Genomic DNA, 13,458 nt, shown 5'->3' on the forward strand with positions numbered 1-13,458 from the left:
AATAAAATATTCTAGTCTAATGTGAGGCCATCTGTCTGAACGCTTAAGCTTGGCTAAACCTGGGTCATCCAACAGGACAACAGCAAATCTACAACAGAATGGCTAAAAAAGGAAAAAATCAAGATGTAGCAATGGCACAGTTAGACCTCAAACCAACTGAAATGCTATGGCAGGACCTTCAGAGAGCCGGAGATAAAGGTTTGCCCTCAAACCTCAGGTGACTGAAACAATGTTGTAAAGATGAGTGGGCAAAAATTTCTCCACAATAATGTGAGAGACTGTCATAAAGAAAGCATTACTTTAAGTTATTGCTTTCAAAGGTGGTTCTACCAGCTATTGAGGCTATTTCACAGGCTGCTTCTGCGTTTTGGCTTAGTTTTTGTTAAATAATGACATGACGCAATATATCATCTGTTGTTATTTAACTGAGATTGTGTTTACCTGCTTTTAAGACCTGATACACCTTGGCTGAAAAGACTAGATAGGTTTATCCCAATGTGGGAAACCTTAGAATTGACAGAAGGAGTGCTTTCTTTTTGCCTTTACAGTAAACAAACTGAGAGCGTATATTTGTATCTACCTTTCTCTTGTGTAAGAATTTGCCCCTGATAATCGGGTAACTCGCTTTTTGACTAAACCATAATTAGAGTAAACCTGAAAGCAGTAGTTTGAAAACTCAAATTGTGACTTACAAGCAGATGTAACAAATGCAAGGTTAATTTCAGGCATGAAGAGACCAAGACTCACACAGAAACAAGCACGCACAAACCAAAATCAACACCTGCTATATAAAAACAGCACATACAGAGCGCAGACCTCACCTCGTGTGTGTTCGCTGTTGTTATCGTGATGCTTCCTCTCATCTTTGAGTGGCAGCTGGTGACTCAGGGCAGAGGACAGAGCCAGCAGGCTGGCAGTACTGGCCCCAGGAGGCAGAGGGGGCTGAAGGCCCGCTGGGTGGGGTGTTAGCGGGACAGGGATGGCATGGCCATGAGAGAGGTGCTGAGCCTGGAGTTGCTGCTGCTGAACCAGACACAGAAACACCAATTAAGACTTGAAAGATCATGCATGATAAAATACAAATAAGTAGGTGGCAAAAGAAAAGAGGAGGAAAGAAAAACACATTCAAAGTGAGCGGGGAAAACTGAAACATGTAGACTACAGCTAGAATAGTTAAATATCAGATACACTTTTTTTTATTTGATTAAAAACACCAAAACCTTTGAATTACCAGCCAACATGAACGGTGATATTTATATAACTGACATTTTCTGTGAAAGATGCTAAAAGATTCAAATTTCTTGCAGAAAGAAGTTAGCTATTACTACTATACAAAACACTTTGGTTTTATTGTATATTATTATGAATACATCTGACTTTGTACTTGCTCTTCTCCTCACATTATTCTTTTTCAATTAATCTCTCAAGCTATTTTCCAACATTGCTGTAAAAAAAACAATCTATGCATTTTGTATTTAACTGTGTATGTCTGCGTGTGTGTGTGTGTGTGTGTGTAATACACCCACTCCTATGATGGCGTTGAGTTCAGCCATGGTGACCTGCTTGGCCCTCTCTACTGCCTGCACCACCTGCTGCTGATGCTGAGAGACACACAGAAACGGAAAAAAAAAATCAGAGAAACTGAAACAGCAGCTGAGACAGAGAAAAGAATGATATGAAAATAATTTTATAGTTATTACAAACAACATCTTTACAAAATTCAAACAACATTTAAAATGGACTGAAATGGACATGTAAAATGAGCAGGAACTTATCTCGTTTCATTACATTGAACTTGCATATGCGTACAGCAATCATTCTAATGCATTCTGTGATATCTTTTAACCTGCTTTCCATCTGAATCCATCATTGTGCTTTGCCTATCAAACCTTATTCACAGCTAAAAAGCAGCTGTCAGTTAGTTGCACACTGTAACTTCACACAGCCTGCAATTTCTTCTGAATTAACAATGCACTGACTGTCAAATATGACAATCTCATTAAAACAGATATCAATGTTCAGTAACACGAGCGTGCTATAAAATCACCTGAAACTTGAAATATATTTTTTCCTTTTTATTAAAACTTGAGGTTCTGACCAGATTCAGGTCAAATGCCAGACAGACAAGATTCCCCGAGGCCTTTGAATCATGACTGCACTTCAGTGCTTCTCTTCAGAATCTGAAACCCATCAGTGCGTTCATTAAAAGTCATCAGGCAGAAGAAGCAGCTAGCAGCTAATTAGGGTATACTAGTTAGTCAAGTGTAACCTGCACAGGCTGGTTGATTTCCTCTACGTGGAGGAGAATTTAAAAAAACCCAAACAAGTGGATGTCCAAAGGAGGCAGTTAAAGATGTGTATTACAAGTGGCCAAAAATTCAGTTACACACTCGTGCAATATTTTGTGGATTCTGTGATTGGTTTAATGTTTCCGTTTGGAGATTGTTATTAAAATTTTATGCAACACTGTTTCCTGATTTTTGCTCAGTCTGCTCACACGTCTCGAAACTGAACAGCTCCAAAAAGTTCAACACATAGGAAAAAAAGATGGGTACCAAGAGAGGCAGACAGCTAACAGGGCAAAGTCATACAAAGGGTACAGAGAGAGGAAGACAGATCCAGACAGTGAGAGAGCAGCGAGATTCATCCAGGAGCGCAAAACATCAAAGTATGCCCGAGATGAAAGAGCTTATCAGGTGTGGAAATGAACCTGACCATCGAGTTCAGCTACACCTCTGCAGGCTCAGACTAACCTGCCTGAACATGACACACACACACACACACACACGGAATGATCCACTATATAAATTGTGGCAAACACTTTCTATGCAACAGTTCTAAAAAAAAAAAAAAATAGAACAATCCAAAATCAGTCGTATAATCAAGACTAGAGTTCAATCTTTAATTCTCTTAAAGAGAAAGAAATCAAAATAATTTTGTGAAGTCTACCTCATCTGCAGCAGTGTTTCCATTGTGATGCATTTCAAGAGTAAATACGAAAAAGCTGAGAAAGCTGATAAAAGTTGAGAAGGACGCCATGATGCATGATACTAATGAGATGGAGTTGTAGAGGGTCGTATTCTAGCAGCCTGTTAAAATTTGCACAGGACTGAACGTAGATAATCAGTGATAGTTTGCTTAATGCCTCTGCACTCTGACAGAGGACGTCTGAATTTAGAGCTCTATATTTACCAATGTACATATTCTGTTGCCTTCAGATGGCACCAGGGATTCAGTGCATTGGAGAAGATTTTCTTACAGAATAACTGTTTGTGCTTGTCTGTGCACTAACAGATGACTCAGGTTCCCTTTTCGCAATTTAAAAAGAAAAAATCGTATCACCATTGTTTTTGTATTTGCCTAAAGAGGATTGATTACTTATGATTTCTTGTAGAACTGCAAGGGAAAATCTGACTCCAAATATGAAACAGTACCTGTAATCACAGCAAAACTGTGGCTCGATGGTTTAGTGATTAACATATTCACCTTACACCTGTTTTGGGACTTGGAGGAGACAAAAATCCAGCCTCAGGGTGGAGATTACACGGTAATGTATTCCTAGTGCTGGTTGTAAAACTGGATAAATGAGATGGTTCTGTTGGGAAGGGCATCTGGCATAAAATCTGTGCCAAAATCAAAATATGGGGATCCATCCACTGTGGTGACCCCCTTGGGAAATAAAGAAGCAGCCGAAAGCACACACAATCATTACAAAATACTTTTAGATTTTACCTATTCAGTGATGAATTATTCAGGTTAATAACCAGCACAGTAAAGCGGACAAAATTACTAAAATTATTATATCAAATTAATTGTGCATTCATTTGGTAGCTGAATAATAGCAAAAACTGACTTTCTGACTGAGGAAGTTCAAATGAAGAGCTCAGAAATCAGCTCAGAAAATGTTGATACATGATCTGCTGAGTTGTTAATGTCATACATAAAAATATGTGAGTTTAAGTAAATATCTGGTTGCTGTTAACCACAAGGAGGGAACTAGATAAGCATGGAGGTATTTGTTTGAGGTAACTCAAGTAAGAAGTCAGGCTAAGCAGTTATTCGCAGAGAACAACATGTCTTTTTCTTTTACTCTGAGCAACTGACTAAAACACATCTTGGTGTCTTTCCAACTCAAAAGCACATGAACACCTTAAAGTCAGAGGAATGACTCCTCACTGGGGATATGGCAACAACCGAGGAACATGTGAATAATGAGTAACTAAATGCCAGATTTAACAAATTATGCTCCTTTCCAGTTTCAGATTTTCATTTTTGAAAACTGCTACAATAGCTAAGCGTAATTCCTCAGCCCACCCAACTGCACCTTGAAAACAGATGGTTGGAGAAGCAGGTGGACTGGGTCCCTGCTATGCACATCACCAGAGCTGCGTACCAGACATGACCAAGTTCATAGCCACCAATTCTGAGAGGAGCATATTAAGAATATTTCCTCTCTTTGACATCGCAAAGATTCAACTTAGAATATAAGACTTAACCCATAGCTTTAACCAGCGGCCAGGTGGTGTGCCCATTTTACAAGTGCTCTTTAAATCAGCCAACTCCCCAGGCCACGGACCGGTACCAGTCAGCGAGTCATTTGGTACCGGGCCGCGAGAGTTGAGGCTTGGGTGTGAAATTTATGGTTTTCAGGGTTTTTATCGTTATTTGTTTATCGTTTTTATCGTTAACTCGGTTTCCCTGGGTCTTTTCCCGTGTTTTATGAATAAATCTTCTTTTTTTTGGTACCAGTACTGGTTTTATTTTGTTGTATTAACCACGACTCCTTAAAGACCGGTCCATGAAAATATTGTCGGACATAAACCGGTCCGTGGCGCAAAAAAGGTTGGGGACCGCTGCTTTAAATGATCATAACTCTGTTAGCGATGTGCTAGAGACAAAATTGAAATGGTTTCATTAAGGAGAGAAGACAACCTTTATGGAGATATTCTGTATGTCGTGGTTTCCCACTGTATTCCCGAAGTACTTCCGTCTGAACACCGACAGAAAAATTAGCTCCAACTAGATGCTATCATGTGTTCTTCACATTACTGTAACTCAACCATTATGGGTTAGAGAGAAAATTTAAATGATTGGTGAAATATGAGAATTATTTTGTAATTTTACAGCCAAAACTCCAAAATAAGTCCAGCTGGTATGTGTGATACTTGTTTGATAAAGAGTTAAAATAAGAAAAAGTATAACTGGTCCACTTTAAGGACGTAGTTATTCCAAAACTTTCAGAAATAGATGGCACTTTTGTTGCCTTACCTTACTTGCAAATGTAAATGTCAACCAAGAAATGCATATGTGATCTTAAAAAAGGGGCCTTTTTTATGGCAGAGGCATAAAATCTGCACCATGATAATGATTCTATTTATATCTTATGTTAATTGGGAGATTTTATTTACTCAAGCATAATTTTTCTTTATAAATTTGTCAGAAATAACATTTTTGACAACTGACTTAACACAAACTTATTGCCTTTGCTGTAAATGGAACAATCATACTTACATACCCCCAAAGGCCAATGAAACATTATCAGAAAATGACAAAAATAAAAATAGAAAACAAAGCGCTTTCACCAAAATACACAGACACAGTCGATGTGATTTGCTGCACAACAATAATATGAATGTGTTACATTTTACTTGCACATGCAGTAAACAAGGCTGTGCACCAAAACAAAGCAGCTTCCTCTCCCTGCCTCCCCTCTCTGCAGGCCTCAGGGCTGTGTAGCAGCACCACAGTCTAATGCCATTATTCCTAATCCACCCTAAACCCTCCTAATCCATGGCTAATCTGGAGGAGAGCTTTTGGAGTCCACACTCACTCCTTCCTGCTGTTCCCACCCCTCACACACACACACACACACACACACACACACACACACACACACACACACACACACACACACACACACTGTCAGCTCCTCAGAGGAAGGATTTATCAGCTCAACACATGCACACCTAAAAATTTCACAATAAACACTGCATAAAAACACTTCTCACACCCACTGCTGTATGTGCACACAATTAGAATGTATTTTAACACAAAAAGTATTTTCTCACACACACTCAGCCGCTGGCTCCTGCATATGTTAGTGGGAGACATTTGATAAGTTCAGAGCATATCTGTCTATCCTGAGCAGGGGGGATTAGCCCAGGATAATCTGTACGAGTGTGTGTGTCTGCGTGTGTGTGCGTTTCTCTATATTTTTCTTTCTCTTGCTTCAAAATCCACCACACACTTCTCCCCTTTCCTGTCTCCCTTCCTCCCGCTCTCTGACTCTCTCTCACCCACCTCCTTCTTAACTCACAGTGACAGGCATTTTTGAGTCTTACCTCTTGGGAGAGGAAGGGGATGACTTGGGCGCAGATTGCGTTCAGCCGTTTAACGATCTCCGCCTGCAAGACAGAGAAGTGGGAAGCATAAAACACAATCTTTTTTTTTGTTTTTTAAATTCTCTAGCAGACAAGAAGGCGTCATCCTGTTCACACAGCTTTCAACTCCTCATTCAATTTATATTAAAGTAATAGCTCACATAACTTTCATTTTAAGACCTGTTTACCTTCTCACATGAAACTAATAATTTGACATCTCTCATAAACTTAGTGTATAATATCTAGTGTGTTTCCTCCAAAACAAATCTCTGGGTGCACGGGAACTTGTGCATTTTAAATGTCAAGAATATTTAGTTAACTCTAACTCAGGAGGTAGAGCAGATTGATTACAAACTCTAAGTTATGCTTGGACAGGATACTGGACAGACCAAGAATTCCCTGTAACATGTTGTGTGAATTAGGAAAAGCACTGTAAGTCTTTAAAAAAGTGTTGCTAACCAAAGCAGAAAATTCAAGAAATAATATCTGAAAGTTTCAAACATTGTGTGTATACACAACGCTTAGCTTTAAGAAACTCACACACACTGCTGGTGCCTTATTTCTGTTTCATAGCTACAACATTATTCCCATGTCACATTAAACTACAGGAAGACATTTCCATGCAAAAATATAGAGCATCACTATGATCACATATTCAATTCACTAAGCATCTAACCCATAACCAGCATTTTCTAAACAGCAACAACTTTTTTACTAAACCTAATTTTTACTAAACCTAATTACCAGGAGTAACCTTATTAGGTACACCAGTTCAACTGCTCATTAAAACAGATTTCTAATCACACAGAAGCAGCTCGGTGTATATAGGCATGTAAGCACAGTCAACATGTCCTGCTAAAGATCAAACTGAGCATCAGAATTTGGAAGAAAGGTGATTTAAGCTACTTTGAATGTGGCATGGTTGCCATAACCATTTGTTACAGTAATACAGAAGAGCATCTGAATATGCAACATGTCAAACCTTGAAGCAGATCAGCTACAGCAGCAGAAGACCACACTGCGTACTACTCATCGGCTAAGAACAGGAAACTGAGGCTACAGATTGAACAGGCTCACCAAAACCGGACAATAGAAGACTGAAAGAGTGTTTCTCACTCATGGCTTTCATGAGTCTCGATTTTCAGCGTAAAATTTAGATGATAGGGTTACATATGATGTAAACAACATGAAAGGATGGATCCAAACCTGCCTTGTATTAGTGGTTCAGGCAGCTGGTGGTGTAATGGCATCTGGTACTTTTTCTTGGCACACTTTGGGCCCCTGAGCATCATTTAAACTCCACAGCATACACGTCCATCCCTTTATAACCACAGTGTACCCATCTTCTGATGGATGGTTCCAGCAGCAAAACATGTCGTGTCAAGCTTAAACTATCTCGAACTGCTTTCTTGAACATGAGCATGACTTCTCTGTACTCATCAGATCTCAATCCAACAGAAAACCTTTGGGATGTGGTGGAAGATTAGCATCATCCACGTGTAGCTGAAATATCAGTAGAAAAGTACAAAAGTCTCTGAGGAATTTTTCCAGTACCTTGTTAAATCTATGCCATGAAGGAGTCAAATGATTCTAAAAGTAAAGACTCCAAACTGGTAATAGCAAGACAAAAGCTCCCAATCACAAAAGTCACGCCACACATTTCCTGTTTTTACCATTTTATCACTTAAATGTAAAAGAATCTGCATGCACCTCACACACAAATACAAACAGGCACAGTGTGTATACTCTGCACACATACTTCATGAATGAGAAAGAATAAAGCATTCATGTACTCTTATCCTGATGTATCCTGAAAAATGTCTATCGCTTATATTTTCACCCTCTCTCAACCTGGACATTATCTTTTAGTTACAAATCCTTTTTGCAGTGTTGGTGAACTGTATCAACTTCGAAAACAAATGCAGCTGAATTCTTTAAATAATCAAACAACATTTCTGCTAAGATGCTGAAAATTTACCTTGGACCCTGCCATCTAAGCCTCTTGACAGAATAATAATAAAACAATGTGTCACTCTGTGAAAGAAAAGGCACAAAATCGAACAATGTGGTTGTTTAAGAGACTTGTAATGGAAGCTGATAGCAAAATGGAACATCAACATTATCAAACTGAGATATAAAAGGAGAAGTGAACCGATTCAGGACTGAACTCCTGTAACACTCACAATGTGCAGTATTCAAAAAATATCAGAATCACTGCAGCAGAGTGTCTCTCTTTTTATTAGTTCTTCTTTGGCAAATATGCCAACAATGGACAGTTGACTGCTTTAATATAAGATTATTGTCCTAGTAGCACCGAAAGAAGTCTTCTGCTGCTAGCCTAAAGCAAATCACGATACAGAGTTATGGTTAGGTCAAGTCTTTGTACAGAGACACATTTAATTCCTGAACAAGCCCCATTTTGATATGACCACTTTGCCAGACCAGAACAATGGACTTGCAAAGACTTAATATAGATTTGTTAAACTCAGTATAAATAAGAATGATCGGTATTAGTAGTGTGAAACAATATGTGAAGCTACTCATGAAGTGCATGTTGAAAGTTAAAAACAAACCGAAGGGTAATGAATAAAGTTGCAGCCACAGTGCAAGGAAGTTGCTCATTGCGCGTCTCTTTGAAGCTGACATCTGTTAACTATAACCCTCTAATGAATTTACTACTAGGTCATATATTAGACTGCATTCTCATTGGTAGTCCCTTCAATCAGTTGCCCGGAAGTTGTCAAAAATTTATCTTGGGTTCTGCCCAGGTTACTTTGCCAATGGTTTCACCTGGAGTCGCTTGAAATTGCCAAATATTACTTACATTCTATGATTTCTAGTCGCTGCCCTGCTTCCAGTGTGGGTGCTGCTTCAGAGATGGACACAGTAACTTAGATGAAGTTTATAGTACCCCTGCAGAACACTGGTCAAGTGGCCAGTCAACTTAACTATGTAACATAATGGGAAAAAAGCACATACACAATGCACTATTGCTCACAATTCCATAATATTTAACAAGACCTTTAAACTGACTCTCGTCTGTAACTAACTGGAGTAATCCTTTAAGTACCAGAGGAATGATCACAGCACTAAATTTGAAATAAACTGATAAAATGTGCCTTAACATAACTTAACTTTAATGGGTGTTAGAGTCACTTGTAACAACAACCTCTGCAAATTTTTTAAAGATATCTGAGAGGTCACTTTGAAAGGCATCACAATTTCATAATATGCTCATCAGAAAGCTATGACATATCCATTTTTCATCTGCGAAGACTGGATGTGTATTTATTTCTTTAAATTACAGCAATTATATTTGATTGTTTTAAATGCTGCTATGCTAAAGCTAAATGTCTCATTATTGGCCTCAAAAGTCCAACTTTACATTATCAGATTTACTCCTTATCCTTCAACATCCCTGAAAGGTTATTCTGCTGTACTCTTTGAGCTTCATTCAGTTTAAGCTAAATGGATGATTTGTAAACATAAACCCAGAAAGCTCTACTGAGAAAGTGGAGTAGAGAAAGTGCAATCCTTTGCAGACAGATAAAGGAAAGTGTAACATTTCTGTTGACTTAGGTTAAATTACGACCCAGCTACTGACAAAAAAGCAATCAGAGTTTGAGATAATTTCTCCAAGGCCAACACAAATATATAAGTTACATCCGTAACCTTGCCAAGCACTTGTTTTATGTACATAACCTTGGCAGAGGTGAACTTTGCTCTGGCATCAGTGGTAACAGAGCCCTCAGAGGCAAATAAACCCTTCAGACAGCAGCACAAGCAACACTGCGGCAGTACGATACACATAAACACAACCGTGTGCGCAAATACATGCACATGCACATACACACTCCAGCTTCTCTGTATTCATCAGATGTTTTATACTGAGCCCAAGGGTTAGCTTTTAAAGATTACACAGCACTCTCTCTTTCTAGATCAGGTAGAATTTTTTTAACAGGAAATTGCCTGATCCACTGTCCCAAAGGGAGTGCTAGTAGTGCACCTCAAATACAAACACCAACACAGACAAAAGACTCAGACTCACACAGAACCGCATACTAATGGGTACACAAAGATGAACATCACCTTCTTTGTTTGCAACACTAAGTGCATAAAACTGACGATTTCCTCTCGCGATGACATGAACATTATAGAGTCAGTTCCCATCAAAACCTGCTGGTGACAATTTAAGTTCTAAGTCCTAAACGATATCTCTGTTTCTGTTTAGTAAACTTGAAAGCACATAATCCAATCAAGTACTGAATCAAAGGTAATGGCGAGTAACAGTGTGAATTTAAATGCCATTAAACTTGGGTTATTTTATTATTTTTTAACTGGTAATGAACAAAGAAATGGCAATTCATAATGTTAGCTAATTATTTAATAGCTGGTTTGAGCATTATTTTAACTTTTATCATAAAGTTTCAACAAACTTTGATAAAAGATGTTTTAGAGCCTGTATAAGGAGACAGTTTGGGTCATTAGGTTGTTAGGGTTGCAATATTAATGACTACCAATTATTAATAGTCAACTGCTTGTTTAACATTCAAATAACTCTAAAGTTTACAGTATATGAACAGTGGGATGATAATGTTTCTTTTTCTTGATTAATCAGTTTATCTTTAATCTATAACCCATGACAAAACACCGAGAACAATAAAACCTTCTCCTAATTACTATTTCTCAAAGTGTGCCCTATTTTTATGACGAGACACATAAACTTTAATGAAACGAGTAACTGATTGTCAGAACGGAGTGACTAACGAGTCTATTTAAATTCAAATTTGACTAATGATGTGACCCAGAACTTTAGTGAGAACACTTTAATGTTCTGAGAGAGACAATCTCATCTCAGCATTAAAGGACAAGCAGAAATAATCATTTTTAGGAAAACTGCCTCTGTGCCATCTGACCAGAACAGGTCAGATGGACCTGAACAGGCAGTAGAGATGTTTTATGAAGTGTAGGGAATCACAGTTATTCAGAAGACAGAAGTTTAGAAATCTGATGCATGGGGTATATATCATTCAGAAACACTGTGCATTTAGTTTGTTAGGGCCACTCTAGCAAACATGATGGGCTGACGGGAAACTGGCAAAGAAACAGATGAGAGGGCATTTTGGCCCATTAGGCCATACATAAAGTGGATGAAACCACAGTCAAAAAAGGAAGTAGGATCTGTATGAAATTCAACAACTTAATTTGTTCTTGTTGAGATGACATGATATAATCTAGTAAGAGTGGTTAGTTGCCTGGACTCACAAAATTCACAAGATCACATGAGATTTCAAACCACAGGAAAATCACTGGGGTTATAAGAGGCAGACAACTACACACACACACCACGTGTATGCTATTGCTATTTATTGTGGTTTAAGCTGTTAAGGACACAAATGTAAAGAAAATTCTGCATCAAGCCTTGTAATAGCTTTCCTACTTTTGTTAAGCTTGGCTTGAGAGCTCGGTGGTGCAGTGGTTAGTGCTGTTGCTTTGCAGCAGGAATGTCCTAGGTTCAAATCCATGATCTGGTTAGTTTTCAGTGGGTTCTCTCTGGGTACTCTGGTTTCCTTACATAGTTAAAAGTCATGCAGTTATTGGGGATAGGTAAATTGGTGATTCTAAATTACCTGAGAATGTGAGTGCAAACGGTTGTTTGTTGCTATGTTTAAGCCCTGTGATAGACTGGCGACCTGTCCAGAGTGTACCCTGCCTCTTAAGGGTAAAAGTTATTGAATAGTGTTGGAATAAAGTGAGAAAATTGTGAAGGATTAAAATATTCCAAGAGCTCCACTTACTTCATCTAAAAATGTTTCAATCCTGTTTTATCAACACAAAATGCACAGGTTTACTGAATATGAATAAGTTGTTTAAGTTGCTGCCAAAGCACAACATCTGTGTGCAACCAATGTCCACTATTGAATTAATTAAATCCAATATGCCCTTTTTTCAGTGCATATATGCATTTCTGCAATCTGAACAAATGAATTCAACAAGCTCTAGCAAAACCTAAAGTGAAAAGAAGTAAGGTGTAAGCAAAGGCGAAAGTGGCACAAGACCTGTGGATCAAGGTGAATAAATGTAAGCACTAAGTAAGCAGAGATCTTGACTATCTGGAGGCTGTGTGCAAAAGCCTTTTAACTTTTCCATGTGCAGAGGCTATGTTATTTGGATTTTTTTAAAGAATACTTAATGCAGGAGCTTGAAATAGTTTCCCCCATTTCTCTCAAAGACACAGTTTAGCAGGCAGCAGCTGTGTCTCGTCTCAATCGTCTAGTCAAACAAAAGTCCATAAAAGCCCTACATGCCAGTTGATGACTGAAAAAATAAGCTAGGACTCAGTAAAAATCACAAAACTGCCAGTGCAAGGTCTACAGGAGGTGGACTTGCCCATCACATACCTAAATCTGCCACTGGCTGGAAGCTGACTTTCACATTATCTCAACCAAGGCTGAAGTATGAAGAAATATAATGCCAAAGAAGCAGCACTAGCTCAAGTGAAGATTTTACAAGTTTAGAGTAGATGCCACAGAAAAGGCATTTATCTAGAAAATATATATATTTTTAAAGTAGTCAACCAGGCAGCATGGAGATATAAAACCATATAAAATAAACACAGAAGGACTACTTCAAAGCGAGCCTATTCACTCTTGAGACTAGGAGACTTGAGGGGTTATTAACTCAAGGGGATTCAGAATAACTTCTTCAGTGTTTACTCTTGATGATTCACTTACAAATATCTCACAAATTATGACACAGTGTTAGAAAATACCTTTAAACATATCTGACATTCAACTTTTTATCCTTTTTTCATAAATAGTGCTAAACTTTAGAGCTGAAGTGTCAAACAAAAGGCCCAGGGGCCACAACTGGCTTTCCAAAGACTACTCCAAAGGCTTTGTGAATAGGACATACTGTAACTGTATTTACTGTATGCGCCCCCCATCAATGGCAATTTATACTACATCAAAGCAAATAAGCTCTAGACAAGCAATTAAATAACAAAGTCCCCGTTTTTTCACTTTTTACTATAGAAATTATTTTTTAGACATAAAAATGAAACTAAAAATTTCCATTT

The 13,458-nt window shown here is 38.3% G+C and overlaps 1 protein-coding gene across 3 annotated transcripts in view; it reads right to left on the reverse strand.

Moving 5' to 3' along the window:
* The window catches only part of LOC116312311 (transducin-like enhancer protein 4), a 45,301-nt gene that overhangs the window by 19,683 nt on the left and 12,160 nt on the right, over positions 1-13,458 (reverse strand). For 2 of the 3 annotated variants that reach the window (XM_039620312.1, XM_031729696.2), the window contains exons 5-7: positions 6,342-6,404; positions 1,527-1,601; positions 822-1,023 (exon numbers count right to left, since the gene is read on the reverse strand). In XM_039620312.1, coding sequence (XP_039476246.1) covers positions 822-1,023; positions 1,527-1,601; positions 6,342-6,404 — 340 coding nt within the window. The remainder of the gene's footprint in view (positions 1-821; positions 1,024-1,526; positions 1,602-6,341; positions 6,405-13,458) is intronic. The other variant, XM_031729697.2, reaches the window with a different exon arrangement.

The sequence above is a fragment of the Oreochromis aureus genome, linkage group 12 (genome assembly GCF_013358895.1).
Source record: "Oreochromis aureus strain Israel breed Guangdong linkage group 12, ZZ_aureus, whole genome shotgun sequence".
Taxonomy (NCBI): domain Eukaryota; kingdom Metazoa; phylum Chordata; class Actinopteri; order Cichliformes; family Cichlidae; genus Oreochromis; species Oreochromis aureus.